This window comes from Pezoporus occidentalis, unplaced genomic scaffold (assembly GCF_034315485.1).
Source record: "Pezoporus occidentalis ecotype Australia unplaced genomic scaffold, CSIRO_AGI_Poc_V1 ctg69, whole genome shotgun sequence".
In the NCBI taxonomy this organism is placed as follows: domain Eukaryota; kingdom Metazoa; phylum Chordata; class Aves; order Psittaciformes; family Psittacidae; genus Pezoporus; species Pezoporus occidentalis.
In genome coordinates this window covers 2,960,149-2,986,998 of record NW_026916041.1, presented here as the reverse complement: position 1 = coordinate 2,986,998, position 26,850 = coordinate 2,960,149, and the positions used below count along the sequence as shown (strand labels likewise).

Genomic DNA, 26,850 nt, shown 5'->3' with positions numbered 1-26,850 from the left:
AGTCAAATTAGATTTCAAGGACCTATGCACATTAAGTGCCATATTTAGATTTCAGTCACAGACCAGTGCATACCTCAAATTTTTTGTATAATTTAAATGAGGGATGCGTTATGGGACCATGTTATTTGCAGCATGGAAAATCCATAACCTGCTTTCCACAGATCCACAACATTTCATTGCACACAGCTAGTAGCAATACATTTTGTTGTGGTGACATTTCATCTCCTTTATTACATGCATGGCTTAAATTCTAGTTTTCTACCTCCCATCTTTAAAGACAGAAAAAAATTTGAACTTTTCTGAAGCCAAACATTGCCATAAAGAAATACCTTGCAGTTTCTGAAATAGGAAAAGAGCATTTAGAGTGAGGCACCTGTATGTCCTTCTGAATGCATAGAAAAGAGGTCCCAGCATATGCTCTCTTTTTTGAAGAATGAATTGATGTAGGATGACTAAAACACCCAAGCATGCTTAATAAAAAGAAGTCTTGTTCAAACACCACTGTAGCAAATAAATATTCAGAGAACTACTATAGTCAATAAAGGACATACTGGAACCAAAACGAACTAGTGTTCCCAAACAGAATACCCAATCCTAAACCCACAGTTATCACCAGGTGACTAACCTGCGTAGAAGAAAATAAAGGCAGTAGAAAAGGTGATTAAAACTACATATATATTTGGAAAATAAAAACCTACGGGCTTTCCATCTGCAGACCAGGAGAAGAAAGTTCAGAAAATTAAGATTTCCCGTTCAGAGACTGAAGCAGAGGAACAAGCAACATTCTCATGAAATGTTCTTAAGTTTCTTTCAAATGATACTTTCAACTAGTAACTATGGAAATTTATAACTGCATGTTTACTTTTAACAATTCTGACTACTGTTGCCCAGCTGGGCATAGATACACATTTGAAAACAGATACCCAAGAAGCAGTAATTCACTCACCACACTCTAACTGCATGCTGAACAGGAAGCAGAATCAAACTTAAGTCTCTTCTAGCCTGTTTTCTGGCAAGTAAATATCTAACGCTTAAATCCCAGGATCCTCACTGTTGTCTGTACCATAATCCTACAGGCAATATAACCAGCTCCTTCATTTTCCATAGCTGCCTAGAAAATGTGTCACAGAGACCATGTCACCCCCGCGAACTTGAACCCTGTGGCCTTGAACACTCTTGCTGAATAAATGGTTTCTAGCCATTGTGAGCATAACTAAACAATTATGTATGAAGGTGAACACTAAAATATTTTTGGGACTTTTAACATAGATATTATTATTTGTTGTCACTCATCATTTATCACATTGGATGATCTGGAGGTTAGCCACAACCTCCATTTGACATTACTGGAAAGAATGTTTCAGAACTTTTTATTACTATTATTTATGTTTTTATTATTTTATTATTTTATTATTATTATTCCAAAGGTGATTTTTTCTATCTTCCAGTATATCATATTGTTCTGGTTTAAACCCATATGGTAACTCAGGACCATGCAGCTGCTCTCTTACCCCCCACACCTTCCTCTCCTGAAAGAATTATACATCAGAAAGTTTCACTATTGAATAGATTTATGGACACATTTCACTCAGTGGTTTTCCATAATAAGACAATCATCAAGATAGATAGACACCAAGTTCTACAGAAACTACATTTAATATCTCATAAGTATTTTATTGTGGAAATTTGACCATTATAGTTGTTCATTTGTACTGCCCATAACATACAGAATTAGGAAAAAAACTAAAGACATATAGCTTTAATATTCAGGTGGCATAGATCTGAAACAGTACTCTTTTAAAAACATAAAAATACACTGATGGAATTCAGAGCATTAACCTTGGGGAAAGTAAACATAAGCCTATGGAAGTTAACTTTTTACAGGCATGAGCTGCTCCTACTGTCAAAGCTAGACTAAGCAGGATTAAACTACACTGATGGCTTTTACTCCAAATGTTTATAGTCTGCTATTTTTAGCTCTGTCCAAAAGGAGCATGGTCATTAACATACAAAACCAAAACTTATAGCTCAAATTAAACCAACTCCAGGAAAACAAACCAAAACAAAATAAAAACACATTCCCCCACCAAAAAAAAAAAAAAGATATTTCTACATTTTTCCTAGAGTTTCTAAGCAGAAAAATATATAGTGCATGATACCTTAACTTCAGGGTAGAAACCACTCCCCTGCTATTATCCGTTTCTTTACATAAAAGAAATCTCAGATTAAAAGAGGGTGGTGAAACAATAATTTGTTCCCCTTTAACTCACTTGGCCTATGTTAAGGCAGGCTGCTGTAATGCAGAGACACAGCACTGCTGGATCATGAGTTGGTTATCTGTGGTCATCCATGTTAACCCTGGGTTGTGGTGAGTCTGCTACATATAAATGAATAAATTCCCATAGTCCTAAAATAGACTGTGTGTATATACCCAAAGAACAAGTCTCCAGTTACTCAGGTATCCACACTTCTTTTCCTCCTTTAGAAACACATACGTCGTTCATATTGTGTTTTTGGTTTGTTTTTTTTTTTTTTCTCTTAAGGTCCTTTTAGCCTTCTAAACATTCTTGGAAGACATATTTTTCAGGATACATTTCATATCTTTTCATACACATGGATGAAAAGACAAAGATATGAATGCTATGCTGAAGAATTTTACAGCTGCTGTATGTTCCACTGGAAGAATTCTGTAGGGATAAACACTGAGCAATTAAACTACCACTGAAATGTTCTGCACAGAAAATGCCCCAAAAGCTCTTAGAGAAGGATAAGACCAAAAGAACTGTTTAATGTGCATGCATGCATTTGGTGGTGGTAATCTTCTGTCTTTGTGATATATTCAAATAGTCTTATACTGATGCACAATAGAAGTAATGAAATTAATAATATGTAAAATCAGAACAGACCTGTCTAACCAAATGATGTGATTACATTATAAACAAACAGTGGAAATGGTGTAGGATGTACAAAAATATAACCACACATACCGATTGTAGAAATCATCTCTGTAGTAATCATAATCAAAGACATAACCACTGTGGAAAAACACAGAAAAACAGGAATGAACTGGTTTATAGAAATATACACATTGATTAAAACTTCTGTGGCAATATTAGCTTACTCTCACTTTCCGAGACCTTTTTAAAAGTCCTTTCCCTTCTTTTCCACAACCATACACTGTACATTATGCTTGTCAATGCTGTTGTCAGCTATCACTGTAATATATTTGGAAATGTGAAATCCAGGACATGCAGAACAGTGTAAACAGTCGACAGCACATACAGAAAGGATTTAACACAGCATGACAGCTCTGTAATTAGAGGATCATTATAGCGTAATTCTCTGAGTGATCAAATGAAGGGAGCATTTAATACTGAAGCCCTTTGCTGGGGTAACATAGCATAATCAGTAGACAAGTAAGAACGTTAAATACATGAAAGATTGGTAAAGGGGTGAATAGGTGAGCTGCCATACAATGAATTTGATTTATGAGAAACATGAAAAGGATTGGACTGCTGGTCCTTGAGTTCGCCAAATCTTCTTTCCTTATAAATAGAAAAGGAGAAAAGTTAGAAGAAATGAATGCTGCAAGCAATAGTGTTATAGAGATGCTTTTCCTCTCAGGCTCAGAAAGGAAAATATAGACCAATCTGGGAAAAGACAGGCACCATCAAGGGAAACAAATATAGGCAGGAAATTGCAAAGGTCCAGGGAAAACTATTTTTCAGCTGTCAATTGCAAAGTCAATCCTAGATTGATCTTCCAAATTTTGCATTCCATTAGCATCTTTCTACCTGTATGATGAAGAAATAGCAATGTAGTCTGTTTGTCTCACACACTCAAGAAAATAGAACCAAAGAGCTAATAAATCACAAGGGATTTGTACTCTGCATGATGAAGGTCTAGTAACACAAGCCCTAAGTTAGTCACTTGCCTGAGAAGGGCAATTATGAATAGTAAAGGTAAGAGGCATTAAGAAGTATCACAAAAAAAGGAGATTTCGGTAAGAAAGCAGAAAGGTAGAAAGGAGAGAGAAGAAGAAGAAAACATTCGCTGAATGTAAAGGGAGATGAATGATGGTAGCTACACATTAACAAAGCTTGTCTTCACAGGAAATTGACTTGTGGATAATTTCTGCTCTTGAACACTGAGCAAAATGTCTTCGGGGGGGGTGTGGGGTGTGTTGTGTGTGTGCATAATTTGAAGAATGGGTCAAGAATTCTCAAGTTTTTTGCTTTTCTTAATCACATAATGCCTCTTTCCCCTTTTCTTCCCTTTGCTATGTTTCAGAGGTTGACCACTAAAAAAGGCGAAAAAATAAAGTTGACAAGCTTAAATTACTTCAATAGCCATTTCATCTCAGTGTTTTGATTTTGAAGGCTTGCAATTTCCCCTGTCTCTAACTGGCAAAAATATCCATCAAAGGAGGTCAGGGGACAATTTCCACCTCTGCCACATCTACTTTGGATGCAAGTGCCCAAGTGGAAATGATAGTTTAAGTTTTACTGATTACCCTTATAATACTGGACCAGCAGTAAGTATCATTAGACTCACCAGGTGAGAATGTCAACTGTCCTGTTGGTAATCTATTTGAGAAAATAAAACCCTATATTCATTTTATGTGAAGTTCTTATTAAATAAAACAGCCCTGAGAATCTAGAACCCAGCAGCAAGTGAGCTGTGTGTGTCAGAGGAAGCAAAATAACAAGTAATAATAATTAGAGCTTGTATAGTGATTATGTTTGTGTACCTTGCGTTAATGCAAAACTAGCAAATTTTTCCTTACACTTTGCAACAGCTCTTGTTTTGTCTGTTATAGCCAGTCTACATGGAACTAAGATGTAGTATGTAGCAAAGCTATTATTTTATTTACAGTTATTCACAGTTTGCTAGTGGGTTTATTTAGCTGAATGATTAATAGCTACACTAAGCCCATACTTAATATTCAATTTTGGTTTATAAGTAGAAGATAACAGACAATTTGAAGAAAAAAGATTTAATTTAAAAGGCCTGTCACATACAACCGTTCACCCGGAGTGACATTAATTTAATTTGAATCAAGACCAGATAAATTCAGTTTCTCAAGGTTGAAGATCATGATGCTGATGATGAATAATTCACTTTGCACAAGCTAGAGTAAGGCTGGAGGACAGCTATGTTTTCTGTGTCAAATCAACCCTGGTCCATGGGACACAACAAGGACTGCAGGCTCTTCACTGGGTTTTCAGAGTATGGAACTTATTTTTCACGTACAGGTGCAGTGACAGAGAGAGCTCAAATCCATCCTTGGGAATAGTGGCATTGACGGGGCATGGAAGGGAGAAAAGTCTCCTTTCATTTACCTCGGTCTTCACTGGCAAATGACCACACCACACAGGTCTTGGAAGGCAGACGCAGGGACTGTGAGAATGAAGACCTTGGGACCACTGTAGGAGAGGATCTGGTTTGAGATCATCTTAGGACTCTGAATATGCACAAGTCCATGAAACTTGATGAAATCCATCTGCGGGTCCTGAGAGAGCTGGCGAATGAAGTTGCTAAGACACTGTCCATCATATTTGAAAAATCATGGCAGTCAGATAAAGTTCCCAATGACTGGGAAAAGGGAAATATAATGCCCCCTTTCAAGAAGGGGAAAATGGATGACTCAGGGAACTACAGAGCAGTCAGTCTCACCTCTGTGCCTGGCAGGACCACAGAACAGATTCTCCTAGAAACCATGCCAGGGCACATAAAAATATCAGGTGGTTGGTGACAGCCAACATGGCTTCACTAAAGGGAAATACTGCCTGAACAATTTGGTGGCCTTCTATGATGGCTCTATGGAACTGATGGACAGGGGTAAAGCAGTTGATGTCATCTACCTGGACATGTGCAAAGCATTCAACACTGTCCCACATGACATCCCTGTCTCTAAACTGGAGAAATCAATTTCATGGATGGATCACTCGGTGGCTAAAGAATTGGCTGGATGGCCACATGCAAAGAGTTGTGGTCAATGGCTCAATGTCCAAAGGGAGGCCGATGAGGAGTGGTGTCCCTCAGGGATCAGTGCTGAGACCAGTCCTGTTCAACATCTTTGTCGGAGACATGGGATTGAGTGCACTCTCAGCAAGTTTGCCAATGACACTAAGTTATGGGGTTTGGTTGATATGCTGGAGGGAAGGGGATGTCATCCAGAAGGACCTCGACATGCTTGACAGGTGGGCCAATGCCAGCTTCATGAGGTTCAACAGAGTCAAGTGCAAGGTCCTATACCAGGCACAGCTACAGGCTGGGCAGAGAAGAGATTCAGAGCAGCCTTGTGGAATAGGACTTGGGGGTGATGGTCAGTGAGAAACTCAACATGAGCCGGCAGTGTGCGCTCGCAGACCAGAAAGCCAACCGTATCCTGGGCTGCATTAAAAGGAGCATGACCAGCAGGTTGAAGGAGGTGATCCTGCCCCTCTACTCTGCTCTTGTGAGACCTCACCTGGAGTATTGTGTGCAGTTCTGGTGTCCCCAACATAAAAAGGACACGGAACTGTTGGAACAAGTCCAGAGGAGGGCGAGGCCTTGGGTGATATGATTTAGCCTAAGGTGTCCCTGCCCATGGCAGGGGGGTTGGAACTAGATGATGTTAAGGTCCTTTCCAACCCTAACTATTCTATGATTCTATGATTCTATAAGGTCCAACTCACACTAAACTATGTCAACCAAGACACCGTCCAACCTAGTCTTGAACACTGCCAGGAATGGAGCATTCACAACCTCCCTGGGGAACCCATTCCAGTGACTCACCACACTCACAGTAAAGAACTTCGTCCTTATATCTAATCTAAACTTACCCTGTTTAAGTTTGAACCCGTTACCCCTTGTCCTGTCACTACAGTCCCTAATGAAAAGTCACTCCCCAGCATCCCTATAGGCCCCCTTCAGATACTGGAAGGCTGCTAGGAGGTCTCCACGCAGCCTTTTCTTCTCCAGGCTGAACAGCCCCAACTTTCTCAGCCTGTCTTCATACAGGAGGTGCTCCAGTCCCCTGATCATCCTCCTGGCCCTTCTCTGGATTTGTTCCAACAGTTCCGTGTCCTTTTTATGTTGAGGACACCAGAACTGCACGCAATACTCCAGGTGAGGTCTCACAAGAGCAGAGTAAAAGGGCAGGATCACCTCCTTCGACCTGCTGGTCACACTCCTTTTAATGCAGCCCAGGATACGGCTGGCTTTCTGGGCTGCAAGCGCACACTGCCGCCTCATGTTCATTTTCTCATCAACCAGCACCCCCAAGTCCTTCTCCGCAGGGCTGCTCTGAATCTCTTCTCTGCCCAACCTGTAGCTGTGCCTGGGATTGCTTGATTTAAAGTGCCTGGGATTGCTTGATTTTAAGTGCCTGGGATTACTTGATCTTAAGTTCCTTTCCAACCCTAACTGTTCTATGATTCTATGATTCTAAGTCTCAGGCAGAGATCTGGTTGGGCTACTGAAAAAAGTCAGTAGGCTTGAGAGGGGCTCAAGTGGTTGGGAAAGTGTCACAGATTCCTCAGATGAAGATTATCACAGGCACTGGGTGTTTTGGGTAGGGCAAATGCAGGAAAGATTTTCGGTTATGTCAACCAATTGTTTCTCTCCTTACTTAAGAATTTATTTTGCTCTGTTCCATGTTCATGTAACTTCTGTCTTGAAACTAAACTCAGTTCTTTATGTTCCTTCATCTTTGCAAATGACAGTGTCAACCCACATGGTATAACGCTTATCTGTGGACCAGAGCAAAAAAAGTAGAAACACATTTTGAAATCTGATTATTACATTGCAGTGCAATGTATGAATATTTTTTAATTCTTATGAGTTGCTTATATTTTAAAAATATTTCATGCTTCAGAATCATCTGATACTGTTATTATGTCTTTAATTTTCACCTAGAGAAACCCAAGTGGTTTTCATACAGTGTTTTACAACTGAAGCTGTCTAAACAGCTCTGCTACAGATGTTGCCTCTAATCTTAAAGTTAAGGTACTTTGCATTTTTGCATGCTTTAGTTCAGTAGGATACATTGCTAATGAAGTAAGAGGTAACTGCAGGTATTCTATATGTTGCATGACAGTCTCTGAAATGGGCATACACATGGCTTTAGCTGCAGTAAACATTTTCCAACTTTTCCATCTTATCCACCTCTCTGGCTGGATACAAGATACAAACATATTGTAGCTTCTGACAGTGCAACCTGATAGCACAGTTAATGAGATAACAGGAGTTCATTTGCTTACACTTCTAGCCTGGGTTTATTCTGAATGAAATCATCACAATTCAAGGGCATCCCTGTTAAGTCCCATATCCTACAACATGGGTGCTGGGGACTCTAGTGGAGGTGGGGAGGGAATCTGCTTTCCCCGCAGAACATTTGGGATCTCTGTGTGGAAGTACCATGGATATGGAGTGGGAAAGAGCCAGTTCTGCACGTATAGGGCCTCCTCACTTGGGACAACTGGCAAAGATGTAGCCACAGCTACTTGACCCTCAAGGTAGGAACAGCACACTGAAACAGCAGAAATGGATGGGCAGTTATGGGCTCTTAACAGACTAGGTGGCTCAATTCCTTTTTCACTTTACCATTAGTCTCCTTGAAGAAAGCTAACGGAATTTAAGTGTCAGCCATCGAGGAAAGACATTTATCCTTCTGTGCTATATCTATTATCTATTGCAGGCTAAAGGAGCTGATCCTGCCCCTCTATTCCACTCTCGTGAGACCCCACGTGGAGTATTGTGTGCAGTTCTGGTGTCCTGAGCATAAAAAGGACATGGAACTGTTGGAACAAGTCCAGAGGAGGGCCATAAGGATGATAAGGGGGCTGTAGAACCTCCCATATGAACACAGGCTGAGAAAGTTGGGTCTGTCCAGCCTGCAGAAGAGAAGGCTGTGTGGAGACCTCACAGTAGCATTCCAGTATTTGAAAGGAGCCTACAAAGATGATGGAGAGGGACTCTTCTTCAGTGACTGTAGCAATAGGACAAGCCGTAATGGGTTAAAACTAAAACAGGTAATGGGTTCAAACTGGAACAGGTTTCCCAAAGAAGTGGTAAATGCTCCATCCATGGCAGTGTCCAAAGTCAGGTTGGACAGAGCCTTGGGTGAAATGGTCTAGTGTAAGGTGTCCCTGCCCATGGCAGGGGGGTTGGAACTAGATGATCTTAAGGTCCTTTCCAATCCTAACTATTCTGCAATTCTATGATTCTATGATTCTATTAAAATTGCATAAAATAGGAATAGTCCTGTAGGAGCATATGTGTAGGTGTTGACCCTCATTGAATAAGACAGGTAAAGGAGGGTGGGTTAAAACTTTGAAAATATTCATTCTTCTTTATATCCATGATCTGGGTCTCTTTTTCTCTCTCTTTCTGTTATTCTACCTGCAGTTATGGCAGCACAGACAAAACAGAGGCAACATGCAACTCCTGGGGTTAAGCATTCTTCACATCCTTCACTATTACTTCTGAGTTAACAGTCCGCAGATGCAAGATGTCATGTGAGACCCTTAGAGATCTGAGGTTTTACAAAGGCAGTTCCTAGTTCTCTTGGTTGTGAAGCAGCTGTTCTGCATGTGTATTGACAGGGGTATGAACCAACAACAGTGAAAAGAACCCAAATGGATAACCTAGGAAAAAAAAAAAAAAATCTCCTTTTCCAACCAATCTCAGTTGACATTTTTATTTTTCATCCTTTTTTTTTATTTAAGCCGAATGATGATGTTTCATTTGTAATAATATGTTGAAGAGATTATACTGTAAAAGCGAACAGTACAACTCTCAACCTACACACATAATTGTACACCTAAAACACAAAAAATTCACGCTGTATAACACAATATTATATAGTTCACACTACAAAACACAAAGCAGAAAATTAGCACAGATAAAAAGTGGCACTGAGATGAAGGTGACTGCAGGACTCTTAACCTCTTGAGAGTTATTCCCTAGCAACCCAACAACCTGTGTTACAGAGGCTGCAGGAAATAACTCACATGGTTTTGAATAGCAAATACTCAGCAAGTCGGAAGCAGAGAAAGGTTTAAATGAGCCTGTGAACTAGTGGAGTCAGCAGTTTCTTAATGGCACTGTAAATAGGCAGATTACTTACCCACAAACATATGCTATCTCTGCAACATTAACAACAGAACTCTGTGCATTTTTCTGCTATTAAAACAGAAAACAGTAAGAGACACTGTAATGTTCACACTGAGGAAAAGAAAACTCATCGGCAAAGTAGGTTTCTGTTAAACCAAAATCATGGTTCCTTTTTCTGATTTAGTATCTTCAAGACAATCTTGTATGCACTGTGTGTTTCAGTTTCACTTAATACTACTGCATGTGCTTTAAATTGTGTATGCCTGAAGAATAAAGGATACCCCAATGTATTTTCAGAGTTATGATGCTGTACATATTCAAATTTCCTACATACAACAGCAGTTGCACATGTGTCAGTCAAATGCAAAATTATGCTTCAGCATCTTTGAAATAAACCTATGGATTTTATTATGTCTTTAAATATCTGATGATACTGTATGTTAAAAATATATTCTCACAGTATAGTCTTTCTTGTGTTCTATTTTATATGCCCACAAAATACTTTAATAAACTAATGATCACATCTTGTTTTAATTTACTTAGCTCCAAACACTGTTGAGTGAAATGGACTTATTCTACTTTAGAACAGTTAATGCAGAACAGAGCAGAAATACCTTTTGATATTTTCATGGCAACAAGAATTTCTTACTTGCATATGAGTCGCCCTTAGCTAATATCTCTTTCTTTCCACAGGTACAAAGATTTATTTGTAAATCATAAATGCTGACAAACCGGGCATAATGTATCTTAATTCAATTGACAGTGCTATCACCATTTATACTGTCAATTGCTTTTCTGTTGTCAGGGCTGGGTAAAAATATTAAATACAAAAGCAATATTCCTTCAATCAAACTCTTTTAGGAGGCACATATCAACTTAATGGTTGAAACTAGTGTTCCAGTCACTTGTAAAATCATTTCTCTTGTCGTGTAAAAAGAGTGCTAGAAATTGTTCCTGTTGAGTGCAAAAGAGACAGTCTAAGATGACGTGATGTAAAAAAAGGGAGTGGATGAGGGTAACTACATGATTTAGAGAATAAATATTAGGAACTGGAAACTTTACCTTTTAAAAAATCAATCAGATGGCAATGCCTTTCATGAGCTATTGGAAAAAAAAGGTGGAGATTTCAGGCCACTTTTCTGTGAACAGTTACCTATGTTCCCTAAAGACATGAATTAAATTGGTGGGCTGAATCCCACCTTTACTTTAGAGATTAGTTGATTTTAGTTAAGGCTGAGAATGATAGTAGAAATGGAAGATTTCTTTTTGCAGTTCAGGCTGCATGTTCTGCAGAGAAAGAGAATATTCTTCAGAGCCTCCTTTTTGCTGACATACTTATTTTTCAAAAAACAAGTTTTGCCAGCAATTCCTTCAACCAATGTATTCTTGGAGGTTTACAGCAAAAAAGAGGGATCCAGAGAGGAAAATTAATTGCAGAAAAGTATTTTACATTCATTTCCATAATGTAGCTATGAAGGCAAATAGATACACAGATAAAAACAAAAATAACCACCATAACAAATCCCCTACCACTCATCCTCAAATGCGAAATGATTGAGCGTAACCTACTCCTTATATATTTCAATTACTGATAAATTGTAATAATAATTTTTGTAACCATAAATTAATAAATGTATATGTTCATTCCATTAATAAGTGCAAGATATATATATATATTTTTTTTTTTTTTTTTCCTGAGGTGGGGGAGAAGTATGGAGTTTAAAAAAGTACAGCAAGGAATGCAGTACTATAAATGAAGATTTTGTTTCTTCAAAACTGAAAAGGTTTTGGCAAATCTAATCTGAAGATATGTGTACATGTCCTGCTTTTACCCAAGTAAGACATGTATACACAAAACAGCTGATGTACTGTACTCCATTTTCCATTAAAGTACCTTTCTGCTGGCATTAAGCAGAATTTATTTGCAATATGATTAGCCTGTATTTTTTCATATGTTCAGATACATCCCTTTTTACCCTCACTCTCCTTCCCAAGATCTATTTTCCCAGTGAAATGTGTTTAGGGAAAACTGTTGAACTTACTCTTCAAATTGAATTTTAGGCAAAACTTAGGCAAATATTCTAAGTTGCACATAAACAATCAGGTAATTAAGTCACTTACTTAGAGAGGATTAGGCAAAGCTTGTGAAGCAGAGGATACCAAAGACATCAAGATCAATATTCAGACTTGGATTAGCTGTTCTGAGAGCTGTTTATGACTGCCAGGCAGGCACAAGTGATGCAGGGATTTCAATTTGAAATTCAGGCCTAATAATTTTCTATATAGCTAATTGCCAAATATTAGAATTACATCTAATAAAAACTACTTACTGCGCCTGCAGGGACAGTCTATGCTTAACGCTGGTAGCTTGGTGCTTTTTAGAAACAAAATAGTAGTTTTTATATGTAAAGAAACCTGAGTAAATCTACTTAATATGTGCCTGACTTTTCCTACTGTAAAATATTTTTCTGTCATTGGAAGTAATCTCCAATTGCTTTTGTTTCCTATAGAAGCTTTTCATAGTAAGGTAATGGAAAAGCTTTCCAGTGGCCTAACCATTTTCCAAGGTGTCTTTTAATTGTATAGAGTGACTGGGAAATTCTTGATGTCCATATGGTATTTTTTTCTTAGTACAAGAGTAATAAGTCCTGCCTCTTAAAAAAGTGTTTTAAATTCAGTGTATTCAAGGTACTAATGTCAAACCCTACACGTGATTATCCAATTTATTAGTGATACTGTATACATTGCAGGAGTGTCATTTAACTTGCTTTGGCAGTACAGAAACTGACATTGATAGGTGTGGGAATAAGTGATGGGTTTAGGTTCTAGAGTATTTCTACAGCATTTCACTGAACAGCAGATTGATAAATTAAAATCACAGTGGAGCACTGGAGCCGAAAGACTAACTGCTTATGATTGCAAAACCAGATCTCTTAAAAAATTATGTACACTTCAGAGATGACATCTTAGAAGCACTACATGAAACAGAAGAGCACAGTTCACAAAATATTAACCAATTACGATGTGATGTCAAAATTTATGTAAAGAAAAAATGTTTATAGAAAATTGAAACATATGCATACCCTTGTCAGAAGGCTTAATTAAATTTATTCTGTTCTCATTTTCACTATGTTTATGTTTTTAATTTAATTATTTTAGACTGAGCAACTTAAGGTTTAAACTAGTGAAATGGCTATATGAAACAGGCAATGACTGCCAGCAACCTCAGCAGAGCTTGTGAAGGCAAGACATACTGCTTGTTTCTCCAATTGTTCAATTTGCAAGTGAAGTTATAATACAAATGGAAGCACCAGATACTGTGAATCTAAGAAAGCATTCTTGTACTTCTGGCACTCTGTGCAGTAAGTTACATGGTAAATGAATATGAGAAGTGCATCTGATACAAAGGATATTTTTCTGTAACTGAGCACAAGACTAGACTCAAGTCCAGTCTGCTCAGAGATGAGTGGAAAGGGCAGTTATGCATGACACAACCAATTTGTATCCTCTAGACTAGTGCTAACTATGCTGACTACACTTGCCTTGGTTTCTGACAAATCTATGCCTCCTAGTCAATGCCCTAGAAGGTCCTGTGCCCATTCACTTTCTGTATACACAATGAAGATAAGAAGATTTCTGTAAGGGAATAAAAAGTCACAAAACAAATTCCTAAAATATTAGTCACCACTCTGAACTAACTCACTGCAAACTCTGAGTAAAGCTGTTGAAATCAAGAGTTATTTCTTTATGGTTACATCCACACACTAAAGGCTTACTCCCCTCCCTGGTTTACTGTCAGGGCACCCAGCAGTATGGGGTGTTAGTAATTTCCTCTCTTCATCATTCAAGACTTTCTGATGGGCATATCTGACATAGAGTTTAATGAGGTTACATTTTTGGCTTCTTTTTTTTTGTCCCAACTTTAAGCTCCTTAAAAGACTGTAGTCCCATTTTGTAAATCATGTGTTGCTATCTTGGTCAACCATTTTGGTAGCATAAGTGATATTAACTTAGTGGTCCAGTTGGACTGTTACATTAAAACAAAACAAAACACAATCAATATGGGAATTTCAGTATGCATTTTATGTGATCTTCATTTTTTTCCTTGGATATTACATGATCTCTTCTGGGGACTCCTTCATATTACTGTATTAAGCTCCAACGAAAGAGACGCACATATTCACATTTTGACATCTTGCTTACAGCAATGGGGCAAGTTTCATTTGCTTTTTGATATCACCTGTTAAGTACATAATACCAATATTTGTACATAAGATGCTACATTCATTGGCTGTAACGCTAGAATTGAGAGTATTTTTTATCCTGCTTGATAAGAACATTTACTAATTTTTCTTTAGTCTTATCAAGCATGGCAAAAAGAATTCCATGTATGTAAAAATTAAATAATAATGCATTCAGACTTTTATTTAGAATGACATTCATCAATCTTAACTAAGATACAGTAACTATCATGGTTCTTAGACAATGATCCGTATATCCGTCTTTTCTCTTCCGTGGAGATTAATTTCATAACATTTTAGATATTAAGAAAATGATTGCACAAAAGAGGAGTTGAGGGGCTTTATGCTTCAATTATTGTCATTTTCTGTAACATGTGTCCCCAGATCATGGGGTTACTCTCCCTGTCAGATTAGTGCTTTGCTTGCACTGGTATGCATCAGGACTAGTAAATATTTATAGAAAATTTCATTTCAAGTGTTTTATCCCTATGGGAAATGCACATTCAAAGTTAACAATACAGGCAGATCTTAGACTAAATGTGGTTTTATATAGTCTGTTGAATTAATCTACCATAACAATTTAGTGCTGAGAATTGCCTCCAGCATCTCTTCCCAAACAACAAGATTGTGAAGGAATTTAAACTCTTAAGGTGTCTCTCTCTCCTCCTCTCCTCTCCCTTACCTTCTTGCTGAACTCTCCTCAAGTTTTGCCTTCTCCCACCAAAACTGCATTACCGTTACTCACCCTTATATGACTTACATGACTGGAATGTTATTTTTCGTGAATGCTTTACACAGCAAGACAGCTTTATAGCCTATAAAGTATCAGTTGGAACATGAAATACACCTAACTGCTGACATGTAGACAAGGTATGCTTGAAACCAAATCATATTTGATTCCAGACTTAAAGTGTAGTTATGATTAATATGCTTGCGTGTGTATGTGAATAAGAAAGATTAGTTCTGTGAAGAAAAAAAAGGCTTATTCGGTACCTCTCAGGTTCCTCCATCTCTTCTGAAAAAATATGAACACTTTGGCATAATACTGCTATCTCCAGTTTTGTTTCACTAGCTTCACTGTCCCAGAAGATGCAACTTCCTTTTCCATCCCATACCCTCTTGTACACCAGAAAACAATAGATCTGCAGGATGAATTACATTAACTCGGAAATGCTTCAGTTTTACTCCATGGTGTATTGATCCTGATTTCTGTGGTGTTCACTATTTTCAGGTATTCAATAAATAGTTAATAAAAATGCAGTCTGAAAGTTGGAAATTTTTCATTTTGTCTGTTTGTTGTTTATAGCATGCCTGGAAACCTACCTGTAGTTTCTGCTCCCTGATTCAGACAGCAAGAGAATAAACAAGGCCATGCCTATTATGTACGTTTCCTCGAGTAATTGCTTCTGATAACGGCCATGTAGAGGAACCTTGACACACTTGAAGGGTGGGCCAGTGCAAACCTCATGAACTTCAACAAGGTGAAGTACAAAGTCCTACACATGGGTTGGGGAAATCCCAAGCATTAATACAGACTGGACAGAGACTGGGTTGACACCAGCCCTGAGGAGAAGGTTATGAGGATGTTGGTTATTGAGAAGATCAACATGAGCCAGCAGTGTGTGCTCGCAGACCAGAAAGCCAGCTGTATGCTGAGCTGCATCAAAAGGAGTGTGACCAGCAGGTTGAAGGAGGTGATCCTGCCCCTCTACTCTGCTCTGATGAGACCCCATTTAGAGTACTGCATCCAGCTCAGGGGCCCCCAACACAAAAGGGACGTGGACCTGCTCAAGAATATCCAGAGGAGGCCAGGAAGCTGATCAGAGGGCTGGAGCACCTCAGCCTGAAGAAAAGAAGGCTCCAGGGAGACCTTATAGCAGCCTATCAGATTTTGCTTCAGAAATAGGAAATAAGAATACTGAGTTAACAAGGACTGTCCAAATACTGTTCTATAGATCTCCTGGATCAGTGACAACTCTTCATGTAAAAGCCAGTGAGGTGGAAATAAATAGTGTTGTTCTACAGTAAGGCTACATACCAGCAGATACTGTTCTTCCATTTTCTATTGCAAGAATTTGCTTGTTTGTATAGTCCTTTTCCCTGGACTTTCTATTTTTATGGTTCTGCATTCTGGTTTATTTTCTTTCATTTTTCCCTATCTCTAGAATGTTTCAGCCTCCTGACTTTCCTTCAGAAACATTCTCTTGCGTATCATTTTCTCTCCTCTAGAGAACATCCAGGTAGTCAGTACTGTATTCGGTAATTGTTCATCATGAACCCAGAACATAAATGACTCGCATACGTATTGTTTTCATAGAACTACTAATAGAAGGGTAGTCTTGGATTACAGAAATAAGAGAGAATAAAAAAAAAGGGAAAGGCAAATAGAATAACCAGAAAAAAAAAGTGATCTCATGCTCTGTTGTCTTTCTCAATTATGAAACGCATTGTTACTGATGCTATTAAGGTCAGAGAGTGGAAAAAGAATTTATTAAGGTGCATACTTACTGAGTTTGTTGCTAATAAATGTTAAAGGAATTAGAAAAATATTTTTCTTTTTTGGCCAAATATATTAGCCAATTTTCTATGTACTGCATATATTTCTCTGTGTGTGAAAGTGCAAGTGGTGTAGAATTAAAAAGATCAGCAAAATAAAGGAAGTATAAAGTTATTACTTAGATTACAGATGAGTAGAAAAAGACAATCTGGGATCTTTAAACACTGAGTAATGACACAAAATCACTGACAAATGCAGTGACAGCACTGGACCAACATTATTGTTTCAGTTGCTTTGTAGTCTCTCCTTCAGAAATATCTTCAAGCAAAAAACCCATGTTTTTTTATAAATTTATAAAACAGTTATATTCATTCATTGCTTCAGAGTCTTATAATAATGGAAAGAAGGCAATTATAGAAAACCTCAACCCCTGTGGGTTTCGATAAATTGTTGGAAGAGAAAGGTATAAGTAATACAACATCTTCCACATGAAGATCACCAGCTTTCCATATGTGGTATTATCCCACACATCCCTCCTGTCTCTCTGAAGCCTACCACAGAAGCCTCACGATGCACAAAACCCTTGCAATTCCCAGATTTCTGCTTCTAGTATCCAGGCTAAACCTTACATGCAATTAAAGAGTTGGTTGTTTTAGAGGTTATTCTCTGCAAATGCAGAAGACCTGTTGCTGCCTCTCTGTCAGAGAGCCTGAGTGGTTTTAAGCATAAGGAATTACTGCCTGTCTCTAAGCAATAAGTTTAAATAATTGTCAGGTGTCTTCAGTCCTCTCATGCTTTTCATGAAAACATATCTCCTGCATACCTGGCATGAATGTGAATGAGAGTTACAAGATTGCGTTGAGGTTGGTAGTTTTATTGGTTTCATATTAGCAGAACAAAATGCATCCAGTATCTCCTTTTATATTTTTCCTTTTCTAAGGTAAAATAATTTTCTCAATCTTCTCTCTTCAAATGCTGGATGGGAACAGTAGCAATGATGCCTGCCCCTTCCACTGGTGCTATCTGATAATCAGGATGGGGGACAAGTGTTATGGCATTTGTTGTACAGAAGATGACATGGCTACATTCTGGTTTGTGCTTTTAACCTATTGTCTGCTTTGCCTTATAATCTATAATCTCTGATATCCTAACAGAGCCTTCAAGGACTATGCTTCTTTTTTTTTCTTCTTTTTAACTATCTTGGTTCTTCAGAACAGAATCTCTTAAAATAGTGTTTTGAGTTCAGGATTTCCTGATTTCATTTTTTTTCAAAATGGCCTTATGGGAAAAAAACCCACAACCCACTACTGAGCAAGAGAAAGAAATGTGGTGACAAATTCCAGTTGTTAAATGTTTCTCAGAACAATTCTACCAGAAGAAAAGTAAGAAATTTTAATTTTTGCATTTTGGAACCACTTCCTAAAGCTGAGCCCATCAAAATTGCTCCATCTCTTCTAGAAGTAAGTACCCATGATTCAAAAGCTGCTATGGTTAAGATGTGATTTGGAAAAACATGGCTTTTCAGTATTTCCTATTGTCACATACTTTCTAGGAACGGGACCTCAGTGACAAAAACAGTAATTCATACAGCTCTCTAGTCTTTCTACTGAGAATGTAAGTAAAATGCAACAATTAGTGCCAATTTTACTTTTATCTCTTTTCCTTCTCCCACAACAGGCAACTATTCATCATGTTACAAATGCATAAAATTAATTCATTTCACTTATGTCTCTCTCTGGGCTTTCCACCTAAATTTATACTGTTTATAGCAAACAACTAATATTGAAAAAAAGGAAAAAAGAGTTAGAAAGTCAGCAGTTTGTATTGTTGGTTGGTTTTGCATTGGTTTTTTTTTGATTCTTTTGGTTTTTTTTTAACATCTACACAAAAGAAAGAGAAATAGATTGAATCACAGCTGACAACCAGATGTATATAACACGAGTTTTCAAAGACAATCTCATGGAAAAGTTATTGCCTGCTTTTCCAGAAGTAATCCCGTTCTCTGCAGCTGGCAATAGGTGAGTCTAAGGTCTCAGTAGCCTCAGAAAAAATCAGCTGTTTCTTTCTCTCCCCATCTCTTCTGAATTCAACACCATGGGACATATTATTAAATGATGGCTAACAACAAAGAAAATTTTTTTTAAAAGTTTGACAACTTATTACTTACTGTGATGGATTTTCAAGAAAGGGAAAATGGATGACCCGGGGAATTACAGACCAGTCAGTCTCACCTCTGTGCCTGGAGCAGATTGGAGCAGATTCTCCAGGAAGGCATGCTAAGGCACATGAAAAACAACAAGGTGCTTGGTGACAGCCAGCATGGCTTCACTAAGGGGAAGTCCTGCCTGACCAATTTGGTGGCCTTCTATGATGGGGCTACAGAACTGATGGACAGGGGTAGAGCAGTTGATGTCATCTACCTGGACTTGTGCAAAGCGTTCAACACTGTCCCACATGACATCCTTGTCTCTAAATTGGAGAGACATCAATTTGATGGATGGACCACTCAGTGGATAAAGAACTGGCTGGATGGCCACACACAAAGAGTTGTGGTCAATGGCTCAATGTCCAGCTGGAGACCAGTAACGAGTGGTGTCCCTCAGGGATCGGTGTTGGGAATGGTCTTGTTCAACATCTTTGTCGCTGACATGGACAGTGGGATTGAGTGCGCCATCAGCAAGTTTGCTGATGACACCAAGCTGTGTGGTTTGGTTGATACGCTGGAGGGAAGGAATGCCATCCAGAGGGACCTTGACACACTTGTGAGGTGGGCTGATGCCAACCTTATGAAGTTTAACCATGCCAAGTGCAAGGTCCTACACCTGGGTCAGAGCAATCCCAGGCACAGCCACAGGTTGGGCAGAGAAGAGATTCAGAGCAGCCCTGTGGAGAAGGACTTGGGGGTGCTGGTCAATGAGAAAATGAACATGAGCTGGCTTCAGTGTCCGCTCGCAGCCCAGAAAGCCAACTGTATCCTGGGCTGCATTAAAAGGAGTGTGACCAGCAGGTCGAAGGAGGTGATCCTGCCCTTTTACTCTGCTCTTGTGAGACCTCACCTGGAGTATTGTGTGCAGTTCTGGTGTCTTCAACATAAAAAGGACATGGAACTGTTGGAACAAGTGCAGAGGAGGGCCATGAGGATGATCAGGGGACTGGAGCACCTCCTGTATGAAGACAGGCTGAGGAAGTTGGGGCTGTTCAGCTTGGAGAAGGCTGCATGGAGACCTCATAGCAGCCTTCCAGTATCTGAAGGGGGCCTATAGGGATGCTGGAGAGGGACTCTTCATTAGAGACTGTAGTGACAGGACAAGGGGTAATGGGGAAACAGGGGAAATTTAGGTTGGATATAAGAAGGAAATTCTTTCCTGTTAGGGTGGTGAGACACTGGAATGGGCTGCCCAGGGAGGTTGTGAATGCTCCATTCCTGGCAGTGTTCATGACCAGGTTGGACAAGGCCTTGGGTGATATGATTTAGGGTAAGGTGTCCCTGCCAGTGGCAGGGGGATTGGAACTAGATGATCTTAAGGTCCTTTCCAACCCTAACGATTCTATGATTCTATGAGTCTATGATTTTCTATACCACTGCATACGTTAAAGATGAGATGTTATTATGAAAGTTACATACAATTAAAGTTAGATACAAACAAGAATTAGCTGAAAAAATTTCTACTGTGCCAGACAGTTACAAGATAATTATGATCTCTGTTGGCATATACACTATTACAGGTCTTAAAAGATGCTGCAATGCATGTGTCCTACAAAACGTGTTTTGGCTTTTAGGGCTCAGACTGATGACCAAATGCATATCTGGAATTTATCAAGGGCTCCACTTTTACATGCAGACAGTTAACATGAATCAGCTGCTGTGAAATATCTGGGTGAATGATTAGTATCTGTATTATCAATCCAATTATTTATCAATAATGATAGCAGTTTTGTTGAAGGAATAATTGTACATCATTATTATTAAGAATAAAATGCCAAATATGGAGAGCAAATGTGGACAATTAAAAGTTGTTGGCATTTTAAATATATATATTTTGAATATTATACACACTTTGCCACAAAGTGGGACGAACTTAATATGAGCTGGCTCCTAGGTTGCCCTTTTTTGCAGTACCATTTTTTCTATCTGTTGAACTGCCTGTTCTTTCTAGGTCTCAATCTTTCAAGGACTTCTGCATGAACATAATTTGTTGCATTGTCAATAGTCTTCACTTTGGTGGAGTTTTACCAGAACTGTTGCATCTAATGGTAAAGTCTTCCAGGCATTTTGGCAATTTGCAGGACTTCATTTTATTTGAACCCTACATGAGCATGAAATCTACATAACATGAAGAGGAAGTCCAGACAACTCTCTTACTCTCTTGCCCAAATTGAACATGCACACAAATTCTCAGAATCATGGAAATAACACCTGTGGGGAGAAGCATCCTGTGCTTCTACAGGTTAACACTTGGTGTTCAGGAGTGTTAAGAGATATTTCAACCTTCTTTAAGAATTTTATTTTCACTTCTGAGAGACAAAGAAAGGCAATATGTATTTCAAATTCAATTTTGTATTCTATCCCAAAATCACAACAATGAATTCAGATACTCTTATCTTCTGAACAGATGAACCCCCAGTAACTGTAGAATTAGAAGAAATTTCTCTCTGATTTAGTGCCGTGTTGGCTTGGGCCTCTCCTCAGAACATGGTGCTCTAACCTCTCTCTAAATCCCTTCTTTGGGGTGCTTTTTGCGGTAAAAGGTAAAAGTAGCACAGAGGTGGGGACTAATTTTTGTATTTTCCATTGTTATCATTACAAACTTGCAAAAAAATAATCGAAATACATTACAAGGAAACTTCCGGGAAGAGGCTAAGTTTATTTGCTCAGATTAGATTTTCCAAATGGAATCCAGGTTAGTAACAAAGACACATACAGTGGTTATGTGGAGGTAACGTGGATTTACACAGTGGTCACAAATCCACTCATCTGGAAACAAACCCAAACTCAAAACATAATCATAACACTTCCTCATAAGCAGACATCCCCAAATATCATAAAATTGCTAGCACAGTTATTAAGACCATGACAAGAATTATAAAAGTGCGATATATTATTCTGTGGCAACTACTATTAAAATAATTGAAAATCTTCAATTTGCTTCCTGGATTTTTTGCTTTCAAGTTTGCTCCTCAACCACAATGGTATGTGACATCTTTTTTAATCTTAAAGTTGAGATTTTCTGATAATCTCTTCTTTATGATAGTGCACAATCCAGAAAAACAGCTCAATAAGAGAAGTTACAAAGTGGAGCAACTAAAGGTAATAACAGAAGTGACTAAATTTGATAATGAATTTGTACATTTCAAAGCATGCAGACTAAGAGTACCCTGCATTTAACCAGAATTCATTTATTTTTTTTATAATTTTGAGCTGGTAGAAAGTAGAAATGGCAAGAAAATCATTCAAAATATACTGAACCACACCAACGTTACAGTCATGCTATGGAAACAGACATGTCTTGGTCCTGCTTACTCTGATTTATTGAGCTTCTCTGTTAATAACTGACACTCTTCCTTTTTTTTGCTAACTTTAATTAGCACTTCATGACCTGAAGTACTTTTTGATTAGCAGTTAATACAAAAATTTGGAAGCTACTAATAAATACATGGTAAAATTAACTCTTAAATGGCTATTTTGCATGGCATACTGTTGTGAACAAATTAAAAAAAGAATGAAGAGACAATGAATATATAGTTCTGAAGGAAAACAGGAAGCGAGAATGTTAGTAAACGTCATAAAGTTTGAAAGACAGAAGCTGAAAGGGAAAAGGTGCATGAAAAGTGAACTTTGGATTCAGAAGTGACAGATACCTTTAATATGCATAATGGTCTAAATTTTATTAAGGAATGGTGTTTTTTTCAGAATATCTCACATTTCAAAATAAGTTTTTAAAAAGTTAATAATTTTAATATATGGACCGTATAACTGTTTAAGTGGTTATAAGACTATGGAGACAATAGCTGTCATGCACCAGTCCGAGTAATGATTTATAGTTAGACTAAAAATGTGATTTTTTTCTATTTTATGAATTTGATTTAATTTCTGTTATTAAAGAAGCAGAAAATTTTATTTTAAAAGAAACAATCAATTATGAATAGACAATATTTAAAATGGTTTCTGACTGAATGATCAGTGAAAACAAAATACTAAACCAGCTACCTTCCAATGAAACATTTAACTCCTGCATGCCTTTTAGTATAGATCTTGGTTAGTCAATAGAGGCAAAACATATGTCTTATTATTTTTTAAGAAGGGAGATATCTACAACTGCTGACTTTATTGACTAATAACTTCTTTTTCTAATCTTAGCTATAGGATATAATTATAATGTTGAAACAGGATGTTTGTGCTTAACATAAATTATATTGTATGGTAGCTGAATTTATCAATATCCAGAGAAATACAGAGATTCCTACTTACCCAACAGACAGGAAGGGCTCCTTTGATTCAAGTCTGTCAAGCAAATAACAGAAGTTTTAATATATATATATACACATATTTATTGTATTTCAGAACATTTATAAGAGTAATTTAAAACAGCCACTCTCAGTACCAAGTTTACTTGGTGACCAATACACAAATTAACCACAATTGAAGGGACTGATCCATTATGCTAGGAGCTTGCCTTGAAAAAAATCCCATTTACTTAACTGAACTTTGGCTTAGAAATCAAGTATTTACAAAACAGCACATCTAGGCCCTTTAAATTTAACAGATTCAGTTGACTTGTGTAGGTATTTATATGGAAAGGCTAGAGCAAATAAGTAATAATTTGACCTTTTTTTTCCATTTTTCTTTTTTTTTTTTCCATCTGTGGACATAATTTAGGTGATTTAGGGAAGATATTTATCTATTTTAACTTTAAACATAAAATTTAGTATGGGTATAAGAACTCTCATGATTAGAGGTCTTTCACATCCATCTTGCTTGCTTTACAACATCCTCCATTTGTATGACATGGTTATTTTGTCATGAGAGCTTCTGGCACATCTGCTACATTCAGCCTTGTGCTGGAGCAGGATGCTACTGGTTTGGTAGGCACAGAATCATGCTCAGTTCTAAACCCAGCTGTCGAAGTGCTGATCTCCAACTCCTGTCCCTATCTATGTGAGGAGCTGCATCACTTGCACACTGGCAGAAGCCTCTTCTATGACTAATTTTCATCCAACCAGGATAGATTTCCAACATCCTCATCTATGTTATTGCACTGTAATTCTGCTCCAGTACCTAGAACCAGCTGTCCTAATTTTGTAGTGTGTCTTGGCTGCAATCAGTGCACTAATTTTTGTATTTTCAGCTGTATTTTTGTATTAGTAGCTGCCTATTTGGACCATTAACATGTGACTTTAGAGTCCTTTATAAACATACATAAAGCAAACTTACAACTCTATTCTGAGAGGTTACATGACACGAGAATGATGCAAAAGCTCTCTATTGTACTAATTTTCACTGCATACTGTTAGGAAGAACACTCCGAGGCAAATAATGTCTCTTTGTAGCCTTTAAAAAGTGTTTCTAACAAAGCAAAGTGTGTCATACCTAAAATGAAACATTTCATGTATGATGACCCCTCTCATCTGAAACCAATTGAGTGCCATGACAAAATATCTGAAATAGAACTGTAAAGCAAGAGTAATTGTAAACAAAAGTACTATAAGTAAGTTGCCAGAGTTTTAAGAATGAGCCTTTCCTGCAAGTCTTTTTTGTATAAAACTAACAAGTACATTCACAGTTATTCATTTAGCCAATGCTTTGTCCAAGCATCTCACAAACCAATAGACCAGTTTAGTTATTGCCATCTATCCAGAAGGGTGTTTAGAAAAGGTGAACTTGTCCCTGAGCTTTTGAAATTGTTATATGATTTTGTCTTTAATTGAAAAATACTGCATGTCATCTTTTTGCAAAGCATTTACTTCTTTTCCAGAATCATTAGTGGAAATAATTTAAAAGCCTGTCTTCATTTACAGTGTCATCTTCTGATGTACTTCAAACCTAATTTTCTGGGGTTACATTTCCAGCTGTAAGGACAGCTAGCATAAGGCTTGAGGAAATAGCAAAATGTATTTGAAACATAGTAACTTTCCTGTTGTTTTCATGGCTATACCTCACCTTCCCATTTCTTTCTGGGGTTGTGATCCACACAGAAGTAAAAGAATAGAAGAGGGGATCACTAATGTCCTTGAATGCAGCTGGAAGCACAGTGGAAGCTGAAAGTTCAGCAGCCCTGCTTTCAGGAGGAAGCTTCTCCAGGGCAGGTCCAGTACTGTCACAAGCACTTTCCCTCCCAGACTGCCATGCCGTACACCAAAACCCTCACAATACCAAGAAAATGCTTAGCTTGACATTCTCTGTGCCTAGGCAGTACTGACGGACAGCAATAACGTGATGGGGCCCTTCATGTGCTGGGTTGCATCCTCCTCCTGCAGGTTCTGTGCAGCCACAAAGCCAGCTTCATGGACCAGCTTTCCCTGTTGCGGATCACATGATTACAGGAAAGCATCTGCACCATCTTTGCAGATTCTTTCAAGTGTGTGAGGAAAAACCCAACCACTGCTACTGTTTTGTTTCTTGCTTTTCTGTTTACTGAAATGAACCAGACCTGTGAAGTATTCAGTGTTTGGCTCAAGAGATTAGCTATAAGCAAAATGAGCAAATAATAAAAGTCTCAGAACATATTTACACACTTCATAATACAGAAATTTTGCAATAAGGAGAGACCTGGCACTATCCTGATGGAAAACATTCTGGTAGATTTTATTTGCAAACAAAAATATGTGATAGAATGCCCTGTGGACAAAATATCACAATTAAAAATCTATTTGAAATCCATTCTCAAGATGGAATTCAATTTGATTTAAATAGTGCTGCCCTAGGTTTGACCCCTCTTAGTATATTTGACTACATGGTTTTAGATAATTTTCTGCATTACTTTAAATTAGTTCAAGTGTTCCTTATAGTAAAGGAATACAATTACCTGTTGTACTTTTATTTAAATTGGTAATTCAGAATATGGCAAATGAATATAAAGGTTTTAAAACCGCAACAACACATAAAATAGCATCCTCTCTTATCTTTACCAATGATGTTTATCTCTATATAATAATTTTTTTTTAATCTTTCTTTTCTAGCCTGCAGTACAATAAATTCTCCAGGGTTCTGAGGAAGTCTTGCATAATTATCTATATAATATCTCACAAAGAGTAATCCTGATAAGCTGTGAGAAGGGCTGTCATATATCTTCAGAAAAAAATGTTACAACAGACATTTTCTTTCTTGAAAAAAAATTATTGAGCGTATAAGAAATATGGGGTTGGACAGTAAACAAAGGGAGTAATATTTTAATTATGGAACTAGATGATCTTGAGGTCCTTTCCAACCCTAACTATTCTATGATTCTATGTAGGACTGGTAATGAAGCTGGAATGATCAGGATTTTTATTTTTTTCTTCAAATTGTTTTCCTATCAGAAAATTGCAGCTTGTCAGATGTCAAGACAATAAAGCAGTTTGTATAAGAGGGAATCAGGCTGATAGGCAGCATGACTGGAACGGGGCAATCTGAAGCGTGCTTCACTTTGATTCTGAGCTAAGATTTTCTGAAAGGTCTGACTTTCTTATTTACATGTAACAGGTAAGTTTTTGCAGGAAGAAAAAGGATTTTTTCACAATGTAAATTGCTCAATTAAAATCAGTCACTGTAAACCAAACAGGCACAGGCAAATCGATTCATACCCATTGATATGCCTCAATACTGTCACAACTCTGTGTTTAAAATAAGGACCCTGGAAATTTCCCATTTAGTATTTTACCGCTGGCAACCTGCTTTGGAGAGACATCTTACAAGAGCTGATTAATGTAACTGTTTATTTCATGATTTTCTTTGCTGCTAAATTTACTTATATTAATGCCATTTATCTCAATCCCATTTTTGACATGGACTGAACATTTGGTGGACAAATTTTT

At 37.8% G+C, this 26,850-nt stretch overlaps 1 protein-coding gene across 6 annotated transcripts in view; it reads right to left on the bottom strand.

The window, feature by feature from the left end:
• Positions 1–26,850, bottom strand: part of RALYL (RALY RNA binding protein like) — a 396,968-nt gene that overhangs the window by 49,577 nt on the left and 320,541 nt on the right. For all 6 annotated transcript variants that reach the window (XM_062641598.1, XM_062641596.1, XM_062641599.1 and 3 more), the window contains 2 exons: positions 23,309–23,341; positions 2,988–3,035 (listed from right to left, as the gene is read on the bottom strand). In XM_062641598.1, coding sequence (XP_062497582.1) covers positions 2,988–3,035; positions 23,309–23,341 — 81 coding nt within the window. The remainder of the gene's footprint in view (positions 1–2,987; positions 3,036–23,308; positions 23,342–26,850) is intronic.